General features: G+C 40.5%; 1 protein-coding gene and 1 pseudogene across 1 annotated transcript; both read left to right on the top strand.

Moving 5' to 3' along the window:
- The first annotated feature begins 1028 nt into the window (after positions 1–1028).
- Positions 1029–11164, top strand: LOC104152167 (solute carrier family 2, facilitated glucose transporter member 11). Its single transcript, XM_009687382.2, has 12 exons — positions 1029–1205; positions 2262–2360; positions 3495–3655; positions 4499–4623; positions 5064–5193; positions 5823–5971; positions 6376–6563; positions 7600–7710; positions 8330–8431; positions 9342–9417; positions 10397–10524; positions 10850–11164. Exons 1-12 carry the CDS (start codon positions 1182–1184, stop codon positions 11054–11056), a joined length of 1500 nt encoding a protein of 499 aa, XP_009685677.2. The 5' UTR covers positions 1029–1181; the 3' UTR covers positions 11057–11164.
- Positions 11165–11793: 629 nt separating this feature from the next.
- Positions 11794–22291, top strand: LOC104152233 (solute carrier family 2, facilitated glucose transporter member 11-like; annotated as a pseudogene).
- Positions 22292–23261: the final 970 nt, after the last annotated feature.

Genomic DNA, 23261 nt, shown 5'->3' with positions numbered 1-23261 from the left:
AAGAACAGCAGCATGGCATTCCTGAGTGGTGCACCTGAGCCAAGCTTGTGTTGACCTCAGAGCTGTAACCCCACCTTCCTACTTCCCCTTCTGGCACTAAGCATAGACAGCTAAATATTTGCAGTATAGAGTGAACTACCTTGTATCTAATGTAGTACAAAATGTTATACAGCAAAAACATTTCTAAGAGAGTAAATATGTAAAATACAGAAGCCTGAAGGAAGCAAGAATTAATTTACATCCTCTGTACCTAATTAGGACTTTGGTTGATTCAAAATCAATTTTTAAAGGTGAAAAGAACTTAAAATGAAATCTCAAGCCAGAACAGAATGAGTTCTCCCCACTGGCACACACTAGACCGTCCCTACTGTTATAAATGGGTAACAGCGAGGCTTCTGAGTTGTTTAGTACATAGTGTGACCCTCTCTAAAGAACTGAGTGTTGCCAAGGATTAAGGTTCCTTCTCCATGCCAATAGCTCATGTTCTGCAATTTGGGAAATTGATCAAATCACTCCAAGCAATCTGAAAATCTCACAACATGCAAATGAAAAGGCATTAAAGCTCAACTACATACTAAGTAGCTTAGCTTTGCCGTTGGCTGGACATGAGGAAAGCACATTCTGCCAAGATGTTTGTCAGAGAGGTGAAAAAGGAGCCTGCTTCCCTGAAGGAAAGATGATAGTACCACCTGACTCTCCACTCCTGCTTCCCAGGATGGGAGTGAACAGTACAGGGCTTCTTCATAAACCTCTTCTCCTAAATAAAGATTGCCAGATTCTGGTCCGTTGCAAACTTGAACACACAATGCACTCTGTAAATCAGGCAAAGTAAACTCAGAGCAATTTCACATTTCATATGTGAACATCCAAATACGTCCCTGTAACAGGAACACTCTTTCATTTAAGCAGTGCAAATAAGTGGGAACACTCCAGATAACACAAAGGATAAACATTTACCAATGTTGTAATAGGCCTGTCACATCTGGGCCTTAAAATAATTAAACTAGCAAGAAGGAACCCTGGCCAGTGCTGGGGGAGGACATAATTCACTAAAAGCCAAATAGTTAGAATTTAACTTCTGTGCCATGATCCCAGCTTCTTATAATCTAAGCTTAGAAAACTGATCACTCATCTGACAGACTTGACAAGGGCTCTCAGAGCAGGCAGGTTTTCAAGGGGAAATGGCTGGTTTCCTCTCAGACCTGGTGAGTATCCAACTTCTTGTCTTCTAGCCCTAGTCACTAACAGCAGCATAGGGCGCGTAGCCCTCTTTCTTTAAAGATTACAGCAAGGGAATCGAGCAGTCTTTCTTTTACCAAAAATGAGCAACAGAGCTCCTGCTGGGGACAACATTCATTCAGCAATAAGAGGGGAAGTGCTGGATGAAAAGTGAGCTTATCTCATTTTGGGGACCAGCACAAATGCAGAGAAGAAAAACAGGAGAATTGTGCGTGGTGAGATGCCTCTACATCTGCCTGAAAGGACTTACTGACTACACAGTATCTCCAGAAAATATGTAAGAAATGTAAAAGAGTGAAAGAAGTTTAAGAGGGGGCCTGGGAAACCAGGAAAGAAAAGGCCTTTTGAGCAGGACAAACAATAGTATGAGCGAAAACAATAGTATGAGAAAAACAAAAACGCAACAAAAATTCCCACCCAGCTGCCCTGCACTCTCAAGGATATTTGAGGATATTCTTCTCCTTAGAGTGTGGCATGACTAAATACCTGAAAATATATGTGCTTGTGAAGAGCACAGTTGGTCTGCATTCCAAACAGGGGTCATTCAAGCAGGGGTTCTGAATATACAGTTCCCTGTAGGGATAATAAAACTGAGCTGAAAAAAGGAGGACAGACTTGATTAATCTCTCAAAATTGGTGAACAAAAGTCTCTGAGGAGGCAAGGCTGAGAGGAAAAAGAGATTCAAGAAAGCCATAGTTTCTTACTTGTACAAAAGCACATACAAATTATCTGAACAAGGTTTTTATCCTTTTTTTAACTTCAGTGGCAAAACTAACAGAATTAGAGGCTGGATCCTTCCAGTCTGTCAGTAACAAGGAGAAGAACACAAAAAAACTATAGATCTGCATCTCAGCTGTTTCTCAGTAATTTTCCTTATTGAAAAATTCAAGATGAGTTTTTGCATTGTAAAGGCTTTCTTAACCACAGAAGTGTAAAGACATAAGCTCTCATAAATTAACTTGTTTCTGAAAGCCATGCTGCTATCATGAACTGATAGGATGTGTTTCATCATCTTTGGCAGGTTCAATACCGGAAGCTACTACTAATGATTTTGGTGCTAGGAATTGGTGGAACCCACCTGTCTGGTTTTCAAATGTCTGTGATGAATTATGCTTCCCCGGTAAGCAAAGCCTTCATAAAATCACATCTGTAACTGCTCTTCATGGAGCTAGGCCTAACACTTTGAAGATAGATAGTCTAAAAAACCTGTAAGGTGTTGCTATGTGAGTTTATCCCCAACTCTTTTAAATCTCATACCGCCCAGTGTCACAGGACAAAGGGAGTTTGCATTAATGTTAGGAGCTGTACTCCAAAGACAGCATTCCCATAGAATATCAGAAAGGCTGAGAAAACTGGAAAGCCAGCAGTATTCCTGCTATGATCTATAGCTGAATGGAAGGACTATAGAAGTCTTGGTTGTTCTTTAAACTAAGTTTTTTCTTTTATGAAACATCTCTAACATGTTGTTAAACTCGTGTGGCAACGTGTGAAAACAATTAAGGAAGCACACTCCTTAAAGGTTATGCCACAGAGAAAAAGGTTAAAAACTAGCTGAGTGAATCTCAACCTTCAGTTCAGCCCTTTTCCTCTTTATTTTTGCTGCCTGCTCTCAAAAACACTTGCACTTCACAAGAATCTATAACAGTTCCTAACATTTTGGTGTGAGACAGCCGGGATTCAACAAAATAAACAGTACAATTAATTTTTGCAAGAGCCTCTTACACTGTTTAAGCTGTATGAGAGGAAGTTTGGTGACTTAATCTTAACTATACGTGTCTCCACTTAAAAGAAAAGCCCTACGCTGAAATAATGTATTCACTCCACTAAATTAATACTACATCCTGTCAATACTGAGGTATGAAGGCAAAGTTTACTGAGGAAGCTTGCAATGTTGCGTTTCCTGTTTCCACAAGCAATGCATTTAATCGTATACAGTAGTAACAAAAGTGGCAATAATTTTCAGCATCGTCACTCAAGTGGAGTATACACAACACCTCCCCCTTCTTGGCAGACTCCATTGCTCACCATGCTAGTGACCAGGTGGCTGCTCAAAACTGTTCTGCTGACACATTAAGTGGTAATAAGCTCCATTTTGTGGAATTTATGGCTAATATCAATCCTAATTTGCTAACAAGAATCCCATAGTTGTGCGTTCAGTAATGACTATTGTTCTAATTTTTTTAAGTGGTAAACATAATGAAGAACTGTTGCGAACAGTGCCTCAGAGTAATGAAAATCTCCTTTTTTGTCCCAGTACGTTCAGAAGTTTATCAATGAAACCTGGCTGGAGAGATATGGTTCTGTGCTGCATCAGGAGTCACTCACATTACTGTGGTCCTTCATTGTGTCCATGTACTGTGTAGGTGGAATGATAGGGTGTCTGTGTAGTGGGTACCTGACTGCAAAATATGGAAAGTAAGTATATTTCCAAACAGCTCACTAGTCCAGGATGGAACAAGAGAAGCAATTAAATAAGCATTGTTCATCTAATATAATGGACGTGGGAATTCTCATTGTACCCTACTGGTGCAGAATTAACTCTACTCAGAATGTGCAACTACACCCAGGTCCATTACAAAGACCGGAATATACATATGTTTCTGATTCCCTCTTCATAATTTTTGATGTTACCCTATTTCTATATTTTTGCTGCACTTTTAGTAAAGAATCAATCTCTTGAGTTTCTTTATTAGGCAAAAGTGCAGCACTGCAACACTGTAGCAGTGCAGAAGGTGATAAATATCAATTAAAAATTTGCAAGTTCAGTCCTCCCTGAGGACAGTCAGAGTTCAAGCGAAATTAAGTCCCTCAGGCCCCATTCAGAACCCTCTTTCTGACGGTGACGATAACAGAACAAAGCCAGAACTCTCTAGCTCAAGGTGGGCAGCGAACCTAGTTCTCAGTAAAGCTGGGTTTCCCTTGTTCTGGGGACATGTGTGGTGGTTGGGATGGGAGCCTGGACCACAGGAAAGATGTGAAAAAGATCATTCCTTATCAGTATTAATCCTGCAAGAATTTCCTTCAGCATCATGGTGCACTCATATGGGCTTAGTACAGAAAAGAAGAGTCTAGCCTTTACCTTTCCACTCTACTAGAAAAACATCATGGCTTTTCACAGTCAGAAAAGGTTGCCCTATAAGCAGTGGATTTAAAGATGGCCATGGCTTGGCCTCTAAATCCAGAGAAGAACAGGTAAACATTAGTCAGAGATGAAAAAGTAAAACCTGAATCATACTGGGATGTTGTTTGCTGTTGCAGGAAAAAATGTCTGCTGTTCAATGATCTGGTCCTCATAGTAGCAACACTGCACACTGGCTTCAGTAGGAGAGCCAAATCTTTTGAGATGATCCTGATTGGGCGCTTCCTCGAGGGCATCTGTGCTGGTAGGACTCCCTGCTACTCCATGTTAATGTGACTTCTTTGGGGTGGATACAGAAATCTTCCTGCTGGGAGTACCCGGGCATGCACAGTAACCCCACTGGAGCAAGGAACAGATTGGGAAAAGGTAAGATCATGCCTCACTTTGAGGCAACAGGCCACACAAACCCATCACATGGTCCAGTTTGTCCCCTGGGCAGGGACAGTATAATAATGAGCCATCCTGTGCCTTCACTAGGTGTTGCCGAGAGAGGTATTTGATGGATTAGCTAAACATCTTGCTTGCAGTAAGATGTTCATTTTCAGCCTAATTATTTTGGACGATACATAGCAAACAGTTCTGAGACAGGAGAGAGCTACCTTTGGCTGAAGGTGAACTGAAAAGAGGACCCTCTCCCTTGCTTTCTTTAGCTTAACGCTCTCCTGTGTCTTCTTCCCTTTCAAGGAATACATATGAATGCCCATGTGCAGTATGCAGGAGAGATCTCACCTAAGAAGCTGCGTGGATTTGTAAACGTGACCTCCTCTGTGTTTCTTGCACTAGGAAAAACTGTAGCAAGAATTCTTGGACTGCGGTACTTACGCTGCTCTTTCTTATCCCATTTTCTAATACAGTTGTCTTCTTTACACCTCTGTGAGGAAAGTGCTGTCCTCCCCATCCTAGAGGAGGAGAGACAGACACACACTAAGGGTGGGATTTTATTTTGCTTAACCACAGCTGTCAAAAAGGAAAGCATGCATGCCAGCCACAGAGGTTCCATTATTAATCCCAGACCCTTCTCTTGAGAAGGGATGAATCCACCTCTGGAGATGCCTGTCTCTGCTGCAGTTAATAAGAAAGAATTCTATGTAAACACTCTTAGTAAGCATTTGTGATCTGTTATTGACGATAACTTCTTGATCGCCTCACGCAGAAGTGCCTTGTTGATTCAGAGAGCTGTTGTGGAAATATTCAAACTCCACTGATTTTTAGTAAAGTTTCAAATTATGAGAAAAATCTCAGTCATGCAGTAGAACTAGGGTACTGGCCTACTTCCTTTCCCTAGTTAAACATTTTCTATTTCAGTTTATCCTTTCCAGGTCTATATATATTTATAGTTTCTATTTAGCTAGACTGGAATCAAAAAAAAAAAAAAATCCTCCAGACTAGTTATAGAATATAATTGTATTAGACTATAAATACACTCTTATGTACTCTCCATAGAGATCTTTTAGGAACTGAAGACTTGTGGAACGTGCTATTGTCCTTCTCTGGGTTGGTGGCATTGATTCAGCTGCTCTTTTTACCATTCTTTCCTGAGTCTCCTCCCTATCTTCTGCTGCAAAAAGGAGATAAGAACGGTTGCTTGGAAGGTAAAATAATACTTTAGATTCTTGGTTTGTTATACTACACTCTTGGGAAATTGAATCTAACAGAGGGAATTAGATTTTTTAGTCAGCTAATAATAATTTCTTGATAATTATATGATGAAAGATCTTGTAAAGATTATAACATAGAATTATGTTGCTCCAGACAAAGGGGAGTCATCAGAAATATTCAAGATCTCCCCTTAGATGCTATAGCAAGTTGAAAGCCATTTTCCAGGGCAGTCTCAGCATGTCCCAGCAAGTGATGTTCTCATTCTTTGCTCAGTGACAGATGGATCAAAGCATGGACTGAATTGCAAATGATTAATAAGCCATTAAAAGTTGAAAAACACATAACTATGAATGGATCCGATGATGAAGGGGTATGTTTCGTTCTGTCTCTTCTGTAGCCATGAAGCAACTGTGGGGAGAAGGGAATTATCACACAGAGTTTGAAGACATGTTGAAGGAAAGAGCTGCAACAAAAGGCACCAAAATCATGAACGTCCTAGAGGTGCTGAAGGAACCATCTGTGCGCAGGCAGCTGAGCATCATGCTCCTCCTTTTACTGAGTATACAGCTTTGTGGCTTGAGTGCAGTTGAGTATACCTCATTTCCATTCTTAGATCTACTGTTAGTAACCAAAGGGATGTAATTCCAATTTGCCACTTTCCTCTGGATCTACATTATTCTTTCTAACACTGAACCCACTATCTGCGAAGCTCAGTGGTAACATCACTAGTATTCTTTATACCTTTAAGGGAACTTCTGGGCTGGAAATACAAGAGATACAACACAGTGAATGTTAATGTTCCTGCAAAGGTGATGTTGCCTTCATTCCAGTGGTGATATTTCCAAAGGCTCTGTAGGAGAGAGCTCTTTATCTAGACATCAATCTCCACTTTCCTTTGACCTCTACATCCCGGTAGCAGATTGACATCTGTTGACATCAAACTTTCATTCCAACTGAAATTGGAGATTTACCTGTTCAGGCATTTCTTTTTGGTGCCTACTGCATTCAAGATAGCAGTGGCCAAACGGCCTCCTGTAATATGTATTCCTCCAGATGTCATTTTGTCACTTGCCTATAGGTTTGTCTCCGTAAGCCTTGATTAAGCCTGCAACTCTGCTGGAGCTTACATTCATTACACTTCCCAGGAATGTAGGCAGTCAAGGCAGCTCTGTGCTCTGCTATGACAGGGAAATGGTGCCTACTCCATCAGAAACTTTGCAAATGAGCAATTTTTGCTTAGCTACTGTAAAAAGGCTACAGAATCAACTGTTTGGATAATTGTGCACAGTCTGCTACTGATGAGATCTCATTTTCTTTTTCTTCACTCCCTGTCTTGTCCCTTTCCTCTTCCTCTTTGCCATAACTAGATCTGTCTCTCAGATCCTACTGGCAATGTGCTCCTTTCAACCCCCTTTTTTTCCTAGACTTTCAAAACTCTTTCCGTTATCCCCATTAGCCTTTTAACTTTTCACATCTCGAGCAGGTATAACACCTCCACTAAGTCCCAATAATGTACTGTTGTTATTGCAGGGATGACAAATCTAGTTCTAAGTAATGCTGGATAAGCACAAATCACATCTATTGATCATGCTTCATTTTTAAAATGCCTCATATTTTCCAGATCACCTTTTATACCTCAGAAATTTTCCGGACAGCCAACATTCAGGAAAGCATAATCCCATATGTATCTCTAGGAGTTGCAATCTCCGAGCTCTTCTCTATCATCTTCTGTGTAAGTCAGACCTTGCTGGGGCTTTAAGGGTTAAAGCAAATGTGATTTGAGTTATTCTTTCTTAAAATAAATGAATATTCTCTATGTGAACCAAAGATTTTTTTCTGCGGCACTGCACAAGTCTGTAAAGTGTTTTTTATTATTTTTATTTACTATTCCAAATTTCTTCCTGTCTTCAGGAAGCTTCATTCTCCACTGTTTTTTACAAAAATCTCTCTCTCATTTAGGCAACTATATATTCAATGTCATTCAAACATATATGCACAAATATATGTAAGTATACCTGTGTACTTGTTCATAAACATATATACACACACACACAAATATATGTAAGTATACCTATGTATATCTGTGTGAATATATATATGTGAATGGAATTATAACATGCTTCTGTTGATTACAATGCTTATGAACAAGTAGCTGCAATGCTTGGGGAATAATGTTACTTAATAGCACTAGAGAGCTGATTGCCAGGAACTCCATAAAATAACTGACTTGAGACCAACACCTTGTGTTCCCTAAAGTAAAAAGAACTGAAGAAGAAAGCCTGATTTTTGGAAGTCTGATGGCTCGACTTCACCATGCTCCCAGTAATATGCAAATATTTTCTACTCCTCAGAGCTCCATTATAGATCGTTTTGGACGGCGGATTCTCCTTTGGGGTGGTTATTTGCTGATGGCACTGATATTGGTGTTGTTTGAAACAAGTCTTCAGCTGAGTGTAAGCAAATATCTCTCTGGGGGTGGCCCTGCCTCATAAATCCTTGTGCAGATCAGCAGCTAGTCAGCCTTAGCTTTGACCTACCACAGCTGTAGGCCTGAATGTCTTGTGAATACAAACCTATAGTCCTCTCTGCAGGGCCTTTGTCCTGCCTTTGTCCCATCCTGCACTTCTCTTTCTTAATCAGGCTTTTAAATAGTCAGTGAAAAACATTTTCTAAAATCATTGGTCTGCCTGCCTGATTTTTTCAAACCACACTTGGGTCTTGTTTCACTGTCCTTAAAATCCTTAGATGAGCATCCCTGCTGTCACATTTCCCATTTGCTATCCCCTGCCTCCCGTAGCAGGAAGCGTGTGCACTGCCTCTTCTGACAACCACCAGTTTCCTCCCTGTCCCAGCCCTTGATACAAGCAGTCTAACTGCATACCCATAGTGCGTGCCACAGCTTCAAGAGAGCCAGTGATTTACCTTGCGTTGCAATCTTTATCTCAGCCCGTGAACTTCTAACTTCTCTCTGTTCCACAGATGTTTTCTGATTCACAAGAGGTTTAAACTTTTCTCTGAAGTTGTCTCATTGAATAACACAATTAGGCTAAATCACTAGCAATTTTCCCCCATGCTGTAATTAGCTTGGAGTTTGTAATTTGTTTAACAGAGTTTAGGGAGTGGAGTTCAGCTCACCTCTGTATATATGACACTGCAACCAGTTCTGAACCTGCTTTTGGCCTTCCGCTGTATACGTATGGTACAGAGAAGGAAATACTTCCAGAGAGCATCTATTACAGAGCCCAACATCATGATGAAATGACAGCTCTTTCATAAACATTGCTTCTCTTGTATGTTTCGATCAGCTATGGTACAACTAATACATTAATTATCGTTCTCCTCCCTCCTTTTGCCTTTGTCTAGGATCAGTTCTCTTGGATGCGTTACTGCAGTGTTATTCTCATCTTCTTATTCATCATTGCCTATGGAATAGGACCAGGCAAGTAAAACAATATAAGCAGCAAGAGCAAACCTTTGGACCATACAGGATAAGCACAGGCTATGGATGTATGGAAACATAATTCAACTATGTGAATACATCGTGATAAATCAGCAGCATAGCTTCGCCTGAAATTGAGGCAACTCCAATTTATGATGAAGTAATGACTTGAGAAACAATTCCCATAGGAAATGACTTCAACCAATTCAGACCCTGATATATCAGGACTCTTATTTTGGAGGGTGTGAGTGCTGTTCTGCATATACAGACTCATCTGGCCCATCTCTATCTTTGCCCAAGGGCAGAGATAGCCTCTTCTAAAATAGTCAAGCTTTCTCAATTCACCTGTGAAGTTCAATTCCACTGAAAAATGATGTCTGATTGCATGCATAGCTCTATCTCTTAGCATTGCTTTGTCCTTTCTGTTCCTCTCTTAATGTCACTCTGAATTACATACTGGTAGTGCGAGAACCAAACTTACAGCTCACTATTATGATTTCACTCACTCGAGAACAATATTTACTCTGTTTTTAGTTATTACACTCTACAACATCAAATGGTGGCTGTTATTTTTGTAAGAGCTTTTATACAAGGACCATGAATGTCTTGAAAACCTAACAGAAATCCTATGTTAGCAGGACCCAGTCATCTCCTATGGGCAATGGAGAGAAATAGGTCCTTAAGGCATGATTCATCTCCATATTTTAACTATACATCTTAGGTGGAGAGTAACTGCACTTCAGGGATGTCCATCTTTCTCCACAGATCATAAAAGAAATCTGGCAGGCTAGTTCAGATGGAGATGGCTGTGCTGCCTAAAGCTAGATGAAATTGATCTCACCTAGCCTGACTTACTGGGGCTGTGTTTGACCATTGACATCTGTTCACTCTTTCACTTTGAGGAAAATGGTTAACTAAAACTCCCCAGGAGAACACAAAATGCACAACTTTTTTATCACTTTCTATGTTTTTTCCTCAGCTGGAGCCTTCGCATCTGTCATGAATGAAATCTTCACCCTTTCAGCAAGGTCCTCTGCTTTTGTAATTGGTGGGATCGTCATATGGCTAGGACTCACTTTCACTGGAATGATTTTCCCCTTCGCTATCGTACGTAATTTGATTCAGGTCTTCTCTTTTGCTATCTTAGTTTAAACTGGTTTCCTAAGCTGGCCTGGACAGGAAGATGCAATGCCTTGTAGATGATCAATGCTGTAAATTCCTTTGCTTCTGGCACATGGAGGACATCTAAGATGTTTCCTTAGTCCTCGGATGTCCTCTGCTGTCTCATGAATAGACTGAAAAGATAAATAAACGTTCCTTCTGTAAAATCAACTTGTTCCTCATTTCATAAGGACAAATCAACAACGATCAAGAATCTACAGGGCAAGTGTCATTAGGGAAATCACTCATCATATTCTATTTTTCTCTCCAGATGGCTCTTGGTCCTTTCTGCTTCCTCATCTTTATTGCTGTCCTGATCATTTCATCGATTCTCATTTATCAGTTCCTCCCAGAAACAAAAGGAAAGTCAATCACAGAAATCACAGAAGAATTCAAAACACGCCAGTTTAAGAAGAAACATGTTCAGACAGTGGAGAAGACTACTACTGAGGAAAATACATTTTGCACCAAGCTCTGATGGGCCACCACAGGCAACTTCCACTGACAAAAAGCTCTGCCTCAAGATCAGACTGAAGGCTAAACCTTAACAAGGACTCTTGTCAATAAAATAGAATTCAAAAAGTAATCCACAGAGAGCTTGTCATTAATCCAAGTAGTCCTATTTTATACTTGTCTTTGTTTTTTATGTTGAGGGACAACAGTTCTGTAGCAGGAGGACATTAGTAATTACAGACACTGCTCAGAACTGGCATGTAGAAACCTTTTCAGGGATAACATCAATTTTATACCAAGCCCTTTTCCTTTGCAGTCATTTTAAAGGAATGAGATTTAACTCTGTGTTTGTTAATTTTTAACAAAATTCTGCTTAGGTTTAAGAGCAGGATGAACAGAGGATGAAATGTAAACATAACTCTTGCAAACAATTTTCTTGTCATCTCTTTATGAAATCATACTGTAAAGGATCTAGGATTGACAATTAACACTGCAAATGAACAAATGTCAGGTAGAATAACACAGAAAAAATTGTTCTTGTTCTATTTTCTTGAGCTGACATCATGGAGCTGCATGTCCTGATTGTTTCAGTAATGATTGTCAGGGGTCAGCCCTGACCCCCGGGCAGTTAGAGATGAACCTTCACCTGCATCCTCTGGAGCAAACTGGCTGCACCTTCCATGCATATCAACTGGAGCAAAAGCTGGAGCAAATTTTCGTAGTGTGCACTGTCCTCTACTCATAGATGACCATAGTTCGGCCATGAGGGTGAACAAGCATACAGGCAGTGCTGACAGCTAGAGGACCAGAGGCCTGGAGTGAGACAGGGAGTAAGACAAGCTGAGAGAACAGACATAGCAAAAACTCAGCTTACTTTATAAATAATTAACTGCTCAACACAAGAAGCAGAAGCTATGATAGCAAAATGTCTGCTAGTTGTGTACTGGATTAGGACACATTATACTCTACTAGCACACATCAGCATGTAGTATACTTTACCACTGCTACGCTCCACAGCATCCATGTACTATTGCTATCCAAGAGCTGTTAATTTGCTGTCCACTGCAACATCTAATCTCTTCACTCTCCAAATTTTTCTACCTTCTAATACGACTACCATTTATTTTTCCATTTTCTGCCACAGTTACAAATAGCATCCTGCTCAGCAGGACGGTAAGGCCTACCTTTCTGCAGTTGAACTACATTGATATCACTGTGCTGGAACTCTGAATCAGTGTTGAGTTTTGGGGAGCTTTATTTTCTATTCAAATTTTCCAAATAAATATATATTTTAAAACAAGATATAGAGGAATCAAATTCATCCTCCATTTTTCTGCCAAAACTTGAGCTCAGGTTTTTGTGTTTCTGTTGCAATAACTAACCACCACATAAACTCTTCAACTTAGGTGAAAGAATAGTTAAGCTCACAAGATTTCTGGGAAGCTATTCCTTTAAGAGAAAGCATCTTCAGAGCATAATAACATTGCTTTTACAGACAGACCAAGTCTGTTATCTAAAATCTTCTCTGACGAATCAGAGGATTATATTTCCTTTGGTTAAAGACTAGAACATCAGTAATCGAGCTGATAAAGTATATATGTGTTATTAAATTGCTGAAATGTTTAGTTAGTTTTTTAATCAGTTTTAACAGTATAACGTACCTGTTACTTCTAAAGGAATAGTCACAGATGATGTTCTGGTACTAAAGCACTAGTGTATGTTCCAGCCGCTAAGACCTGGTTTAGATTTTATATTCAATCAGTTTGTACTCCCTGAATCAAAATAGGGAGCACTCATGCTACAGGAATTCCCATTCAGAGGGACCTCTCTTGTTGAGTCATTGAAATATTTAATCCATCAGTTCCAAGCCTTGTCCAACTACTGCCAAAAACCATGAGCCTACAGAAACAATGAGCCTACAGAAACAATACAAGGTAAACATTGATTATTTCCAGATGATTACTTAGCAGGAAGAGGCATGACAGAAAACACTTCCTAAGTCTCACAGAGTTCTGCCTGCTTGAGAGCAGCTACCCTTTCGACATAAGATGGACAAGCTCCTCTCAGAACTGGGGAGCGCTACAGCTGAGAGTATTTCCTGATAGTATAAGTTGTCAGAAGCTCTGCAGAAAAAAACTGGGAGGTTGTCTTTATAGTCTGTTGCAATTACCCTTCCTAAAGAAAATACAATACATATGTGCCACATTATTTTCAAAATAATAAGGTGGATAGTAGATGTTCTCTAAATAGTCTTTCAGATTTTCTTAGTGTAAAATTTAGAGGTATTACTTAAAATGACAAAAAATCAAAACACACAAATGAACTTTCTGGGTTAAAGGAAATTTTGAAGGAAGTTCCAGCTGGGTAGAGAAATTGATTTAAAAAAAGGCAAAAAAGTCCTCCAGTAATTAAATTATGAGGAAGTTCCATACCATTCTCCCCTAAAAATGATAAGAAATTGTGCATTTGAAAATGAATTTTTTGCTGATAATTAATAAATACAGAGAAGAAATATAAAACAGAAAATTCAGAATCTTTATCAGACAGATCTTTTTTGTGTTGACACTTTGCATGTTCTGCTAAGTTAATGAACAAGATGATATCCTGGAAATACAGAGAACAAAGGACTATGATATCACCAGTTTATTTTGTGATGAGCTTATACTGTTTTTTGCATGTTCAGTACCAGCGACTATTTGCAATGCTCTTTGTGCTGGGAATTGGTGGATCCCTCACAGTTGCCTTCCAAATTTCTATGATCAACTACCCATTCACAGTAAGAAAAGCTTTAAGTATCTTCAGAGGTCGTTGGTAGCGGGGTCAAAAAGTAAACAGTGCTTCTCAAAATAACTTACCAAGTGAGTGTTTACATTGACTTTCCATTCTCAGCTCCTTCCATCCCCTTTCTGTGCAGAAGAAAACAGTAAGAGCTAGACTGCAGCTGTCTTTGAGTAAGCATGGCCATGTAACAAACAGAACAACCTCCTCACTGAAAAGATGTTAACATGGGCAGTCAACATTTTTTGCATTTTCCAAACACAGCGATGAGCAAGGCCTATGAAGACCTGTCTAGAAATCCCACAGGGGCATGGATGGATGGATGGATGAAATAGACCCCAGGCTTTGATTCTGCCTGCAATGAAGGTCAAAAAAGGTGCTTCTGGGAGTTTCAGATGGCTCCGAGTTCACTACATCACAAGCCACGGTAAACTGCAGCATGGGCCTTCATAGGGGTGAAATGGAGAGCTTCATCCTTATGGGGAACATCTTGGCCGGAATTCACAGTGGCTACAGAACTGGGGGAACAATATTATTCTTGGTCTTTTCAGCTGCAGAATCCATCAACTTTGCACATGACATGACAGTTCTAAGTTAAACACTTTCTCCTCTGGCCTTTCTCTAGTGAGGAACAGCTGTGAGCAATGTATTGCTTTCACAATTACTGTCTTTTTCCTTCTTAGCATGTTAGAAGATTTATCAATGAAACTTGGCAGGAAAAATATGATGCTGCCCTGCAGTTGAAGACCTTCAAAGCGCTGTGGTCATCCATTGTCTCTGTCTATGGCCTAGAAGGATTGCTGGCGTGTCTTGGGAGTGGATATCTAACCATAAAATACGGAAAGTGCGTATATTTGAAAACAAGGAGAAAAATTTGCTAGTAACTTGAAGAACAAGTACACTTTGTGAACATGTCAATATCTGCCTTACCTAGGAAATAGCTCAATAAGCCTGGTTTATTTATGCGTATTTTCCTGGTGAAGGGAAGAAGTGTATTTTATCTAGACAGAAACTGAGCTTTCACCTTGACCCATATCCGGCTAACACACTGGGACCCTCCAGTGGCCAGTGTCCCTGGTGACAACGAAATCTGAAGCTCCAAACTGGTTCATGAGGATGCATAAATTACGTATGTAAACAGATCGCAGCACTTAGCATGTATACTGCATTACTTCCAAATGAGCTTTAATTAGACCATCTACACAATATTCAGCAATAGGTAAGTGAGCATTATTATTTGCCTTCTATTTCATGGATAGGAAACTGAGGCTCAGAAGGAGCCAAATAAACTTCCAAAAGCACCAGAGAGAGCTGGTGTTAGCTCAGGGTTAGACACCACGATCCTGTGGGTTTTCTTGCGGCTCAGGGCTCCATCAGCACTTCCTGTAACAGCTCACTAAGTTGACTCCTCTTAAAAGCTTGGTTCCAGTGTGCTCACCTTTGGAGAACCCCCAAGCCCTCTCAGCTGCCAGAGACACACTCAGCATGCAGGTGTACTCTGCTGCTGTGTATGTAACTCTTGGGTGGCAACCACTCCTTTCAGCAGATGCTGTTGTACCTGCTTTCCCTCTAGCATACTCCTTCCCCTTCACTCTTTCCTGGCCTTGGTTGCCTCTTTTGCCTTAACTCATTGCTGTCTCATGTCTTTTTGCACTTATGCACTTCACATCTCACTTCCTGTAACTATTTTTTTATATTTTCAGCTACTTGTGCTCACACTGTTCCATGCAGGTCCTCCATCTGACCATATCAAAGCACTTAAACCTCCAAATCCACTTCTACTCCAACACATCCTTCCTCAGTTAATTTTCTCCCTCTGTTTTCCTAACTCTTCAGCATGTTTCTTCCGTTCTATCTCCCCACCTCCCACAGTGCTAATCAACACCAGAGAGGGCCTGAAGTTAGATTTGCTGTGTACCTCTCTTAGATATGAATACCGTGATCACTCATCTCCCTAAGCCACAGCTGTCCTTATGATCTGATGGACACACATGCCAGAAGCTTCATAGCAAAGTGAAATGCTTCATTACATCAATTATGCCAAAGCCTTGTGGGCCCCAGTACAAAATGTTCTCCCTCTAAAGGACTAGTGAGTTAGCATTGGCTACGAATTCCTTCTAAATCAGTATTGAAAAAGTGCCTATATGCAGGGTGCGCAGCACTAGATGGTGTTTAGGCGATAAAATATAAAAACAGAAGTATAATGCTTTTATTAAAGATTTCCTTGCAGTTCTCACAACAGTACAGACTTTTCGTCTCTGATCTCATGCCTAAGCCCAAGAGTAAGCAAGCCTTTTGGGCGCTTGAATAGAGCACTACTGGGCCGGATGACATGATAATCCTAGAAGTACAGCACAGAGTTACAGGAAAGATATTTGCAAATGGAATACAAAATCATTTTGAGCCGATTACCGTTTCCATAAAAGTTTCCTGTGCACCATTGCCTAATGTACGACAATCTGCTTATCACAGTCATTGTATTTCTCTTAGGCTTCTGTAAGCTGGCCAAGTCCTTTGAAATGATTCTGATTGGACACCTCCTCTATGGCATGAGTGCAGGTGGGACCTCACACACCTCAGGGATGGTGATATGCTCACAAAACATAATGCTACTGATATGCAGACTGGGGAACAGGGTCCAAACTCAGCAGTTCCTGCGCATTTGGGGGACAGTTTATCTCTACAAGCTTAGCTTATGACACATACAATTAATAAATCAAGGCATGATAAAACAAAACATGAATTTAAATTCTTTCTCTCATAATGTTCCTGTCTCCACCCCCCCCTTACATCCATCAAGGTTTCTGCGTGATGATGTATCTTCAGTATGCAAGAGAAATTTCTCCTAAGAAGCTGCGTGGATTTGCAAATTCTGCTTCACGTCTCTTTTGGTCACTGGGAAAAGTCTTAGGGCAACTTATGGGGCTAAGGTATTTACTAGAATCTCTAGCTGAAACAAAGTCATTAAATTAAAATACATTTTATAATGTTTTCTTTGCTTGTACTTTCTAGTGAACTCCTTGGAACTGGTTCCTTGTGGCTGCTGTTGATGGCCTGTGCTGGCATTGCAGCGCTGATTCACCTGGTCACTTTGCCATTCTTTCCAGAGTCTCCACACTACCTCTTAATCTAGAAAGGAAACGAGGAAGGATGCTTGCAGGGTAAGCTGTATATTTGTCACTCTTGGCTTTTGTTTTACCTCAGTTAGAGTCAGATGGGACAGTGGTGATACAAGTGACCCCAGCTGTGACTACCACAATTCAGATGTCTGCAAAGGAAGCCTTACGTTTCCAAAAAACCACTGAAATTACCTATTCAGTAGGCCAGTTGTATAACGGCAGAGATTATGGGGAATACAACGGTTCCAGGGCTCTGCGCTCTGCTCTCACTCCACCTTTAGCGTGCAGTTCAGGTCAGGATTTAAGCCCTGAGTTTGAAAACCCTCCAGGAGGCAGGAGGAACCCAGGGAGAGGATAGTTCCCTTATGACAGCTATGTTGCAGTGCAACAGTGAAAAACTTGGCCAACAGCTAGTGTCCTTGAGACATAAGAATGAACTTTCCATGGGTCTTTGATGGTCTAGACAGGAGAGGGCCTATATCAAGGAGTTCCCTTCTGTGAGCTAGGAGTGGCCAGTGGAGACTTCGCAACCTTCAAATGTGCAGATGTTAGGTAACATAATTTTAAATGGGTAACGTAATTTTAAATCTGGGTACCACAACCTAACTGGAACAGCAGAGAGCGTACCAGGAGCTATCTCATCTTGTCAGCAAACTGAGTATATTAGATCAATCTTCAATTTACTTTCTTTCCAATAAGTCCATCAGGATACTGATGGGGTATGCAATTCTACATGAATATACACATGCACACACACAAAAAGCCCTTTAAATGAATCAAGGTGCTTCACTATGAGCATAAAGAGCTGCCAGTGACTGTTGCCATAGTTTCTATGTTCAACTTCAAGGAAGACACTTCTAAGGTGTTGTAACAAGGGCTATGTAATCAGACAGGGAAAGGGACAGAGCAGAGAATGCACCAATGTTTTGACAATGGCATGGTGTTAAGTGTTTAATACTAACAGTTAAGTGTTAAATACCAATGACTGTGAGATAGGGCCTCATTTTCTGCAAGACTGTGAATACAGTTTTCATGTATATAAACATACATCACTGGTATTCTCACCCCACACTTTCTAATAATCACCATGTCTGAAACCTTAGGGGTATAATTAATTAAAAATCTAAGTAAATGTGCATCTACCAACAGGATGATTCATGAATTATATCAAGCCTTCCTCTTTGTTCTGCACAGCCATGAAGAAACTGTGCAGTGAGGGAGAGCAGCAGGCAGAACTGGATGATCTTTAAAAAGAAAAGGCAGCAATGAAAACCATCAAAATCCTGAGTGTGCTTAAAGTGACAAAAGATCAAACTCTCCACCGGCAGCTGTGCATTTTGATTATTGTTATCGTAACTCTGCAATTCTTTGGCATTAATGCAGTTGGGTATCTTCCCACTTCATGCCTAAAAGCAACTCCTAGATGTCAATGAGGAAATTCTGCAGTTTAAGCTTGTAGCCACAATAAAAGAAGTTTTATGTTGGTGGTAGTCAAGCGGTCCTGAGATTTACTCCAGGCCGTTACCTGGCTTCTGCTTTGCTTTGGATGTTTTCGCCCCTCCATCTACCTCTCTGTAAGTGGAAAATGAGTATTCACTATCCGCTATCTAACAGAGAAAGAGAGAGCTTCACTGAGCTGGCTATGTGCTATATAAATGCAACGTATTATTTAAGAAGAGGACTTCTGAATTATGGACGTTTATTCTGCAATAGTGCTGGGGGCAGACTGGTTCGTGCCAACCTGCCTGCAGCAGCTCCTGCTCCCCAAAGTCCCATGGATTCCAAAAGACTAACAAGGTGCTACTTGCATCCAGGACGAAACCTTGTGCTTCTTTTTGCCCTGATGCCCTTTTCCCTCATCCCTCTGTGGCAGTGCTTCTATACAACTTGCAGCTTCTCTAATTATGCTTTTAAAGGGGAATTTCTAATGCTTGATTTGCCTGTTTACAAATAAGAATAACATGAGACCTATGGAAACACATATATAAAATTTATTTTCTCTCGTGCCATTCTTTTCCTCAGCTTGCACAGACTTCACCATATGGTGCAAGTGTAAGTGATAGCACTCCTGAACTGGGCTGCACAGCTTATTAAAGCCATTGTGCAGCTAACTAGATAGGCAGAAGAATGCAAGTGAGGATCAGCATTCACTGTTGGCACTGTACCAGATCAATAGTGCATTCTGCTATGATAACTTCCACTTTCATTTGTCAGTTCCTTTCTCTCTGTTTTTACTCTCTTCTTCCTCTTTGTCATATCTTCTTTTCAGGATTCCCAAGCCTTCTTGCAGGACTAAATCCACCAGGCATTCAGCTCTGTTGTAATCTTGGTCAGTGCCATCTTGTCTTTGCTGGTCCTCTCGCAGGAACTGGTCTCTGCAGCAGCACAGCCCAGAACATTGCACAGGGACTGTTTATTCCTGTCATATAGCGCTATGTCAGCTTTAGAAGCATGAGCCTTGGATCCCTCTGTCCCTCTCTTACGAAATACAGGAAAGCTCACTCTGATTTAGCTCCAGAGTCTCCTGTAGGAAATCACTCCATCATGGGTAGCCTTGCTACCTTCACTAATTCCTTCTCAACCCTCCATCTCAAGCATGCATTCTCTCAGGTTCCACAAATCCGAAGTGGCAAACTTGAGGAGGCCTTTCCCATACCTCTTCTTCCAAATGCTTGCTATTGCTGCATCTCTTGCAGTTACTGATAAACCAGATAGTATACAATTAACTCAGCAATATTAATGTTTGCTTGTTGCTTTAACCCCATGCCAAGATCTCCTTATTTCTCCTACTTCGGCAAGCAACTTCTTAAATTATTTTTAACTATTCAGCTCTCCCTATCTTTTTCTCAAAAGGAGAGACTAAGTGACTAAGCTAGGCTTTTTTCTTTCAATATTCTCCTCTTTGTACTACTGCCCCAGATTCAGTGCTGTGACTGTGACCTCCAAGAAGTTGGCAATTTAAGTGCCTTATTTATTTCAGTACAGGCCCATATATCAGAGCCAAAATCACTGTTAAGACCCTGCAGTTGGCATTCAACAAAACAGTACTAGAAGTGGCATCATAACTAGCAGAGCTGGAAATAGCTGTAGCAACAGTGAAAAGAGGCAAAAAAGCTTCATGTGTATTCCCTTGTCTTCCCCAGGAAATTCACCCATCATTAAGATCTCTATTTTCACTTCTGTAGGTCCAACTTCAATCGATGATGATTGGTGTATCTGTTAGCTTTCCTGCACCACAGAAGACTTGCATCAGATGGTGATCAGGACTGACACAATTTAATTACAGCAGTTTCTTTTTGTCAAATGCATGTGAAAAGCTTTTAAAAAGACATGCTCCACTCCTAACTGATTCTTGAAATGAAGTATATTCGCAACAGCCAGCAACATGGACAGGTCACTGCTGGAAAATTACCTCATTTGCTTGCTTCCCAGTCCTTACGTTAGATGTGATGTCACACATGCAATCTCTCGCTTTCAACGTGAGTTTCTTCTCCCATTGTGTTTTATAGGTCTATTTCTATACTTCCGAGTTGCTGCACTCAGCTGGGTTTGAGGAAGACCTTATTCCATATATATCATTAGGGCTTGGCCTCTGTGAATTCTTCTCCACTTTACTCTGGGTTAAGTCGCGCTGTATCAGTTTGTTACTCAAGCTGTAGCCATCCTTACAGTGAAGTAAGTGTTTTTCCTGCCCTCCCAGACCTTTACCATTGAGCGGTTTGGCACGAAAACACTGCTGTGGAAGGGCTATGCTTTGATGGCTTTGGTGCTGGCTATCCTCACAGTTACTCTCTCCCTTCAGGTAAGGGAGTTTTTTAACTATTTTGTTCCCCTTTGCTGTTTCACACCTAAGGCCTGTTAGGTATCACGTCACAGGAACAAAACAAGCTGGATTTACACTGCCGAAAAGTGAAATCTTGTCATCATCGTGGCAAACTGTCAAGTCCTACACCTTGGCCCTGGCAGCCAGCCCCATGTGCCAATGCAGACTATTGTTGGACTGATGCTCAGATCTTCTCCCTAAAGTCCTACTCCATTCTCTCCCTAAGCCATCACTTTCACTTCGTAGAACTTCCTCTATAGAAGCTAAGCTATCCTACTAATGACCTGATCACATACCATAGCCTTCTCCCAGATGCTTAGCCTTACAAAGGCTTTTGTTTTATGTTAGGTGCTCTGATACTCCTGAAGTTTTATTTAGACATTCTCTTCTTTGTGGTTCAAACCACAAGGTCTGTCCAGGAACAAGTGTCCAAGCTCTCTGTAGTGTTTCCTACCTACATCCAGCTGTAGAAACTCTCCTGCTTGCCCCACATTGACAAATACCTGTGACTGATCTGTGGTCTTTTCCAGATTTCAACATTTGCTACCCGAGAGCTTTGAAAAGCAGGAGAGCCTGCTATCCTACTGTTACTAATAAATGTCTCCATTAATTTTTAGCTCCAGACTAAATATGAGTGGATGTCCTCCTGCAGTGTCAGTCTGATCTTCTTCGTTTTCTTTTCTGGAGTTGGACCGTGTAAGCAAATCAACCTGCACAAAAAATAATTATATGCATATGCTACCTGACTGTTGTAGGGATCTTAGTTGGAGGTGGGCCTGTGAGTGTAATTCCATAAAATAAAAAGGGAGTTTGAAGACTTTAACTCATAAACATGAGTATGAGGAAACAGGGAAATGTAATGCTGACATTGACTATTTAATGGCATAGTCACATACCAGTAACACTGAACATGACAGAATCACCGTACACTGGGACAAGAAGGAGGAACTTAGAAGATTCAAAACAAAACCAAACAACCAATTCTGTCCTTCTTCATTTTTTTCTGTTCAGGTGGAGCCACCATGTCCATCATGGCTGAAATCTTCAATCAGTCATCTAGACCATCTGCTGTTGTGACTGAAGGATGCTTCAACTGGACAGAACTCTTTATTGTTGGAAGGATTTTCCCATTTATTGTGGTAAGTGACTGCCCTTGTCATTGATGATTTTGAAGATGATTCCAGACACCACATGATGATGTACTTAACTATATGCACTCTTTCTTCAGTACTGTAGTGGTTAGATTTCTAACTCATGAAATCATGTTCAAGATGCAATAACAAGGAAAATAAAAGGAAAATATGCTTATTTCTCTGTTTCTGGTTTATTTCCAGGAAAACCTTGGCTCTTTCTGCTTCCTTATCTTTATGGGGATCCTCATCAGCTCAGGGATCTTCATCTATCTCTTCCTTCCCAAGACAAAGGGAAGTCAGTTACGGAAATATCAGAGGGCTTTGCAACCTTACATTTTAGGAAAAGACTTAATTCTGTTACAGTAAATACTTTTCTTAAGAAACACATCACCTACACCAGCTTCTAGCTGGTTAGCAGAAGGACCCTCTATTAATTAAGGTCATAGAGGACTTTGACACCTGCAGACTCCAAAATAAAACAAAAGCAAATTATTTATTTTCCATTATTGGAAAAGATATAAATGTTCCTTCACAGACAAAAGTGGCCTCTTCATGAATGGAGGTCACCCTCATACCCCCTTAAAAACTCAACAGCAGTCAATAACCAACAAGCCATCATGACATACAATACACGCTCAGCTAAATATATAGATTTCCCTTAGCAAATATTTTGTGTCTAAAAGTCTTCTTCAGTTCCAATACCTGTGATTTTGCTATTCTGAATTTCATTTTGAGTTTTGGATTATAACAAATCAAACCTAAGAGAAACCGCTTTGTTCTTTTGAGTGTGAAATTAAACTGCAGAGGGCTTCAGTCATCCACAATCAGATCTGCAGTCTAGATCTCTTTAAATGTGCTTTCTAATTATTTTGTAACCTTGACATATAGCCAATTTCTACTCCTTTTACTGTCCCTGTTTTACTAACCCTTATTTACGTGTTTTTCCACTTAAGCAGACCCTTGCCTGTCTGTAACTATACTGGACTTTTAATATTTGTTTTCCATGTCTGAGCAAATCACTGTGAGAATTAGCATGTCACCAGTCTGCCAGTGCACTGAGATTACATAAATAAAATGAGAGCAACAGTAGAGTCCAAAGGAAAATGGGAGAATATATTGTAAAAAAGATTTGAGTGAAAAAAAAAAAAGCAGGTCTGATTATTTAAGGGAAAGTAGCAATGAGGAGAGAATTGAGCATCTCCTTTTCCCTAGTCAGAGTCAGCTCTGCATTCTGGATGCAGCAGAGCTGTTTTCCTTGTGTCACAAGGTATATAATTATTACTGCCTCAGTTACTCATTTAGTGTTCTTAGCTTTTAACCTATTTCCTACCATTGTGAACTTTGCCAGGAATTGGGGAAATGCTTAGTGCAACATAA

The sequence above is a fragment of the Struthio camelus genome, chromosome 17 (genome assembly GCF_040807025.1).
Source record: "Struthio camelus isolate bStrCam1 chromosome 17, bStrCam1.hap1, whole genome shotgun sequence".
Taxonomy (NCBI): domain Eukaryota; kingdom Metazoa; phylum Chordata; class Aves; order Struthioniformes; family Struthionidae; genus Struthio; species Struthio camelus.
This window is presented reverse-complemented; position numbering and strand designations above follow the sequence as displayed.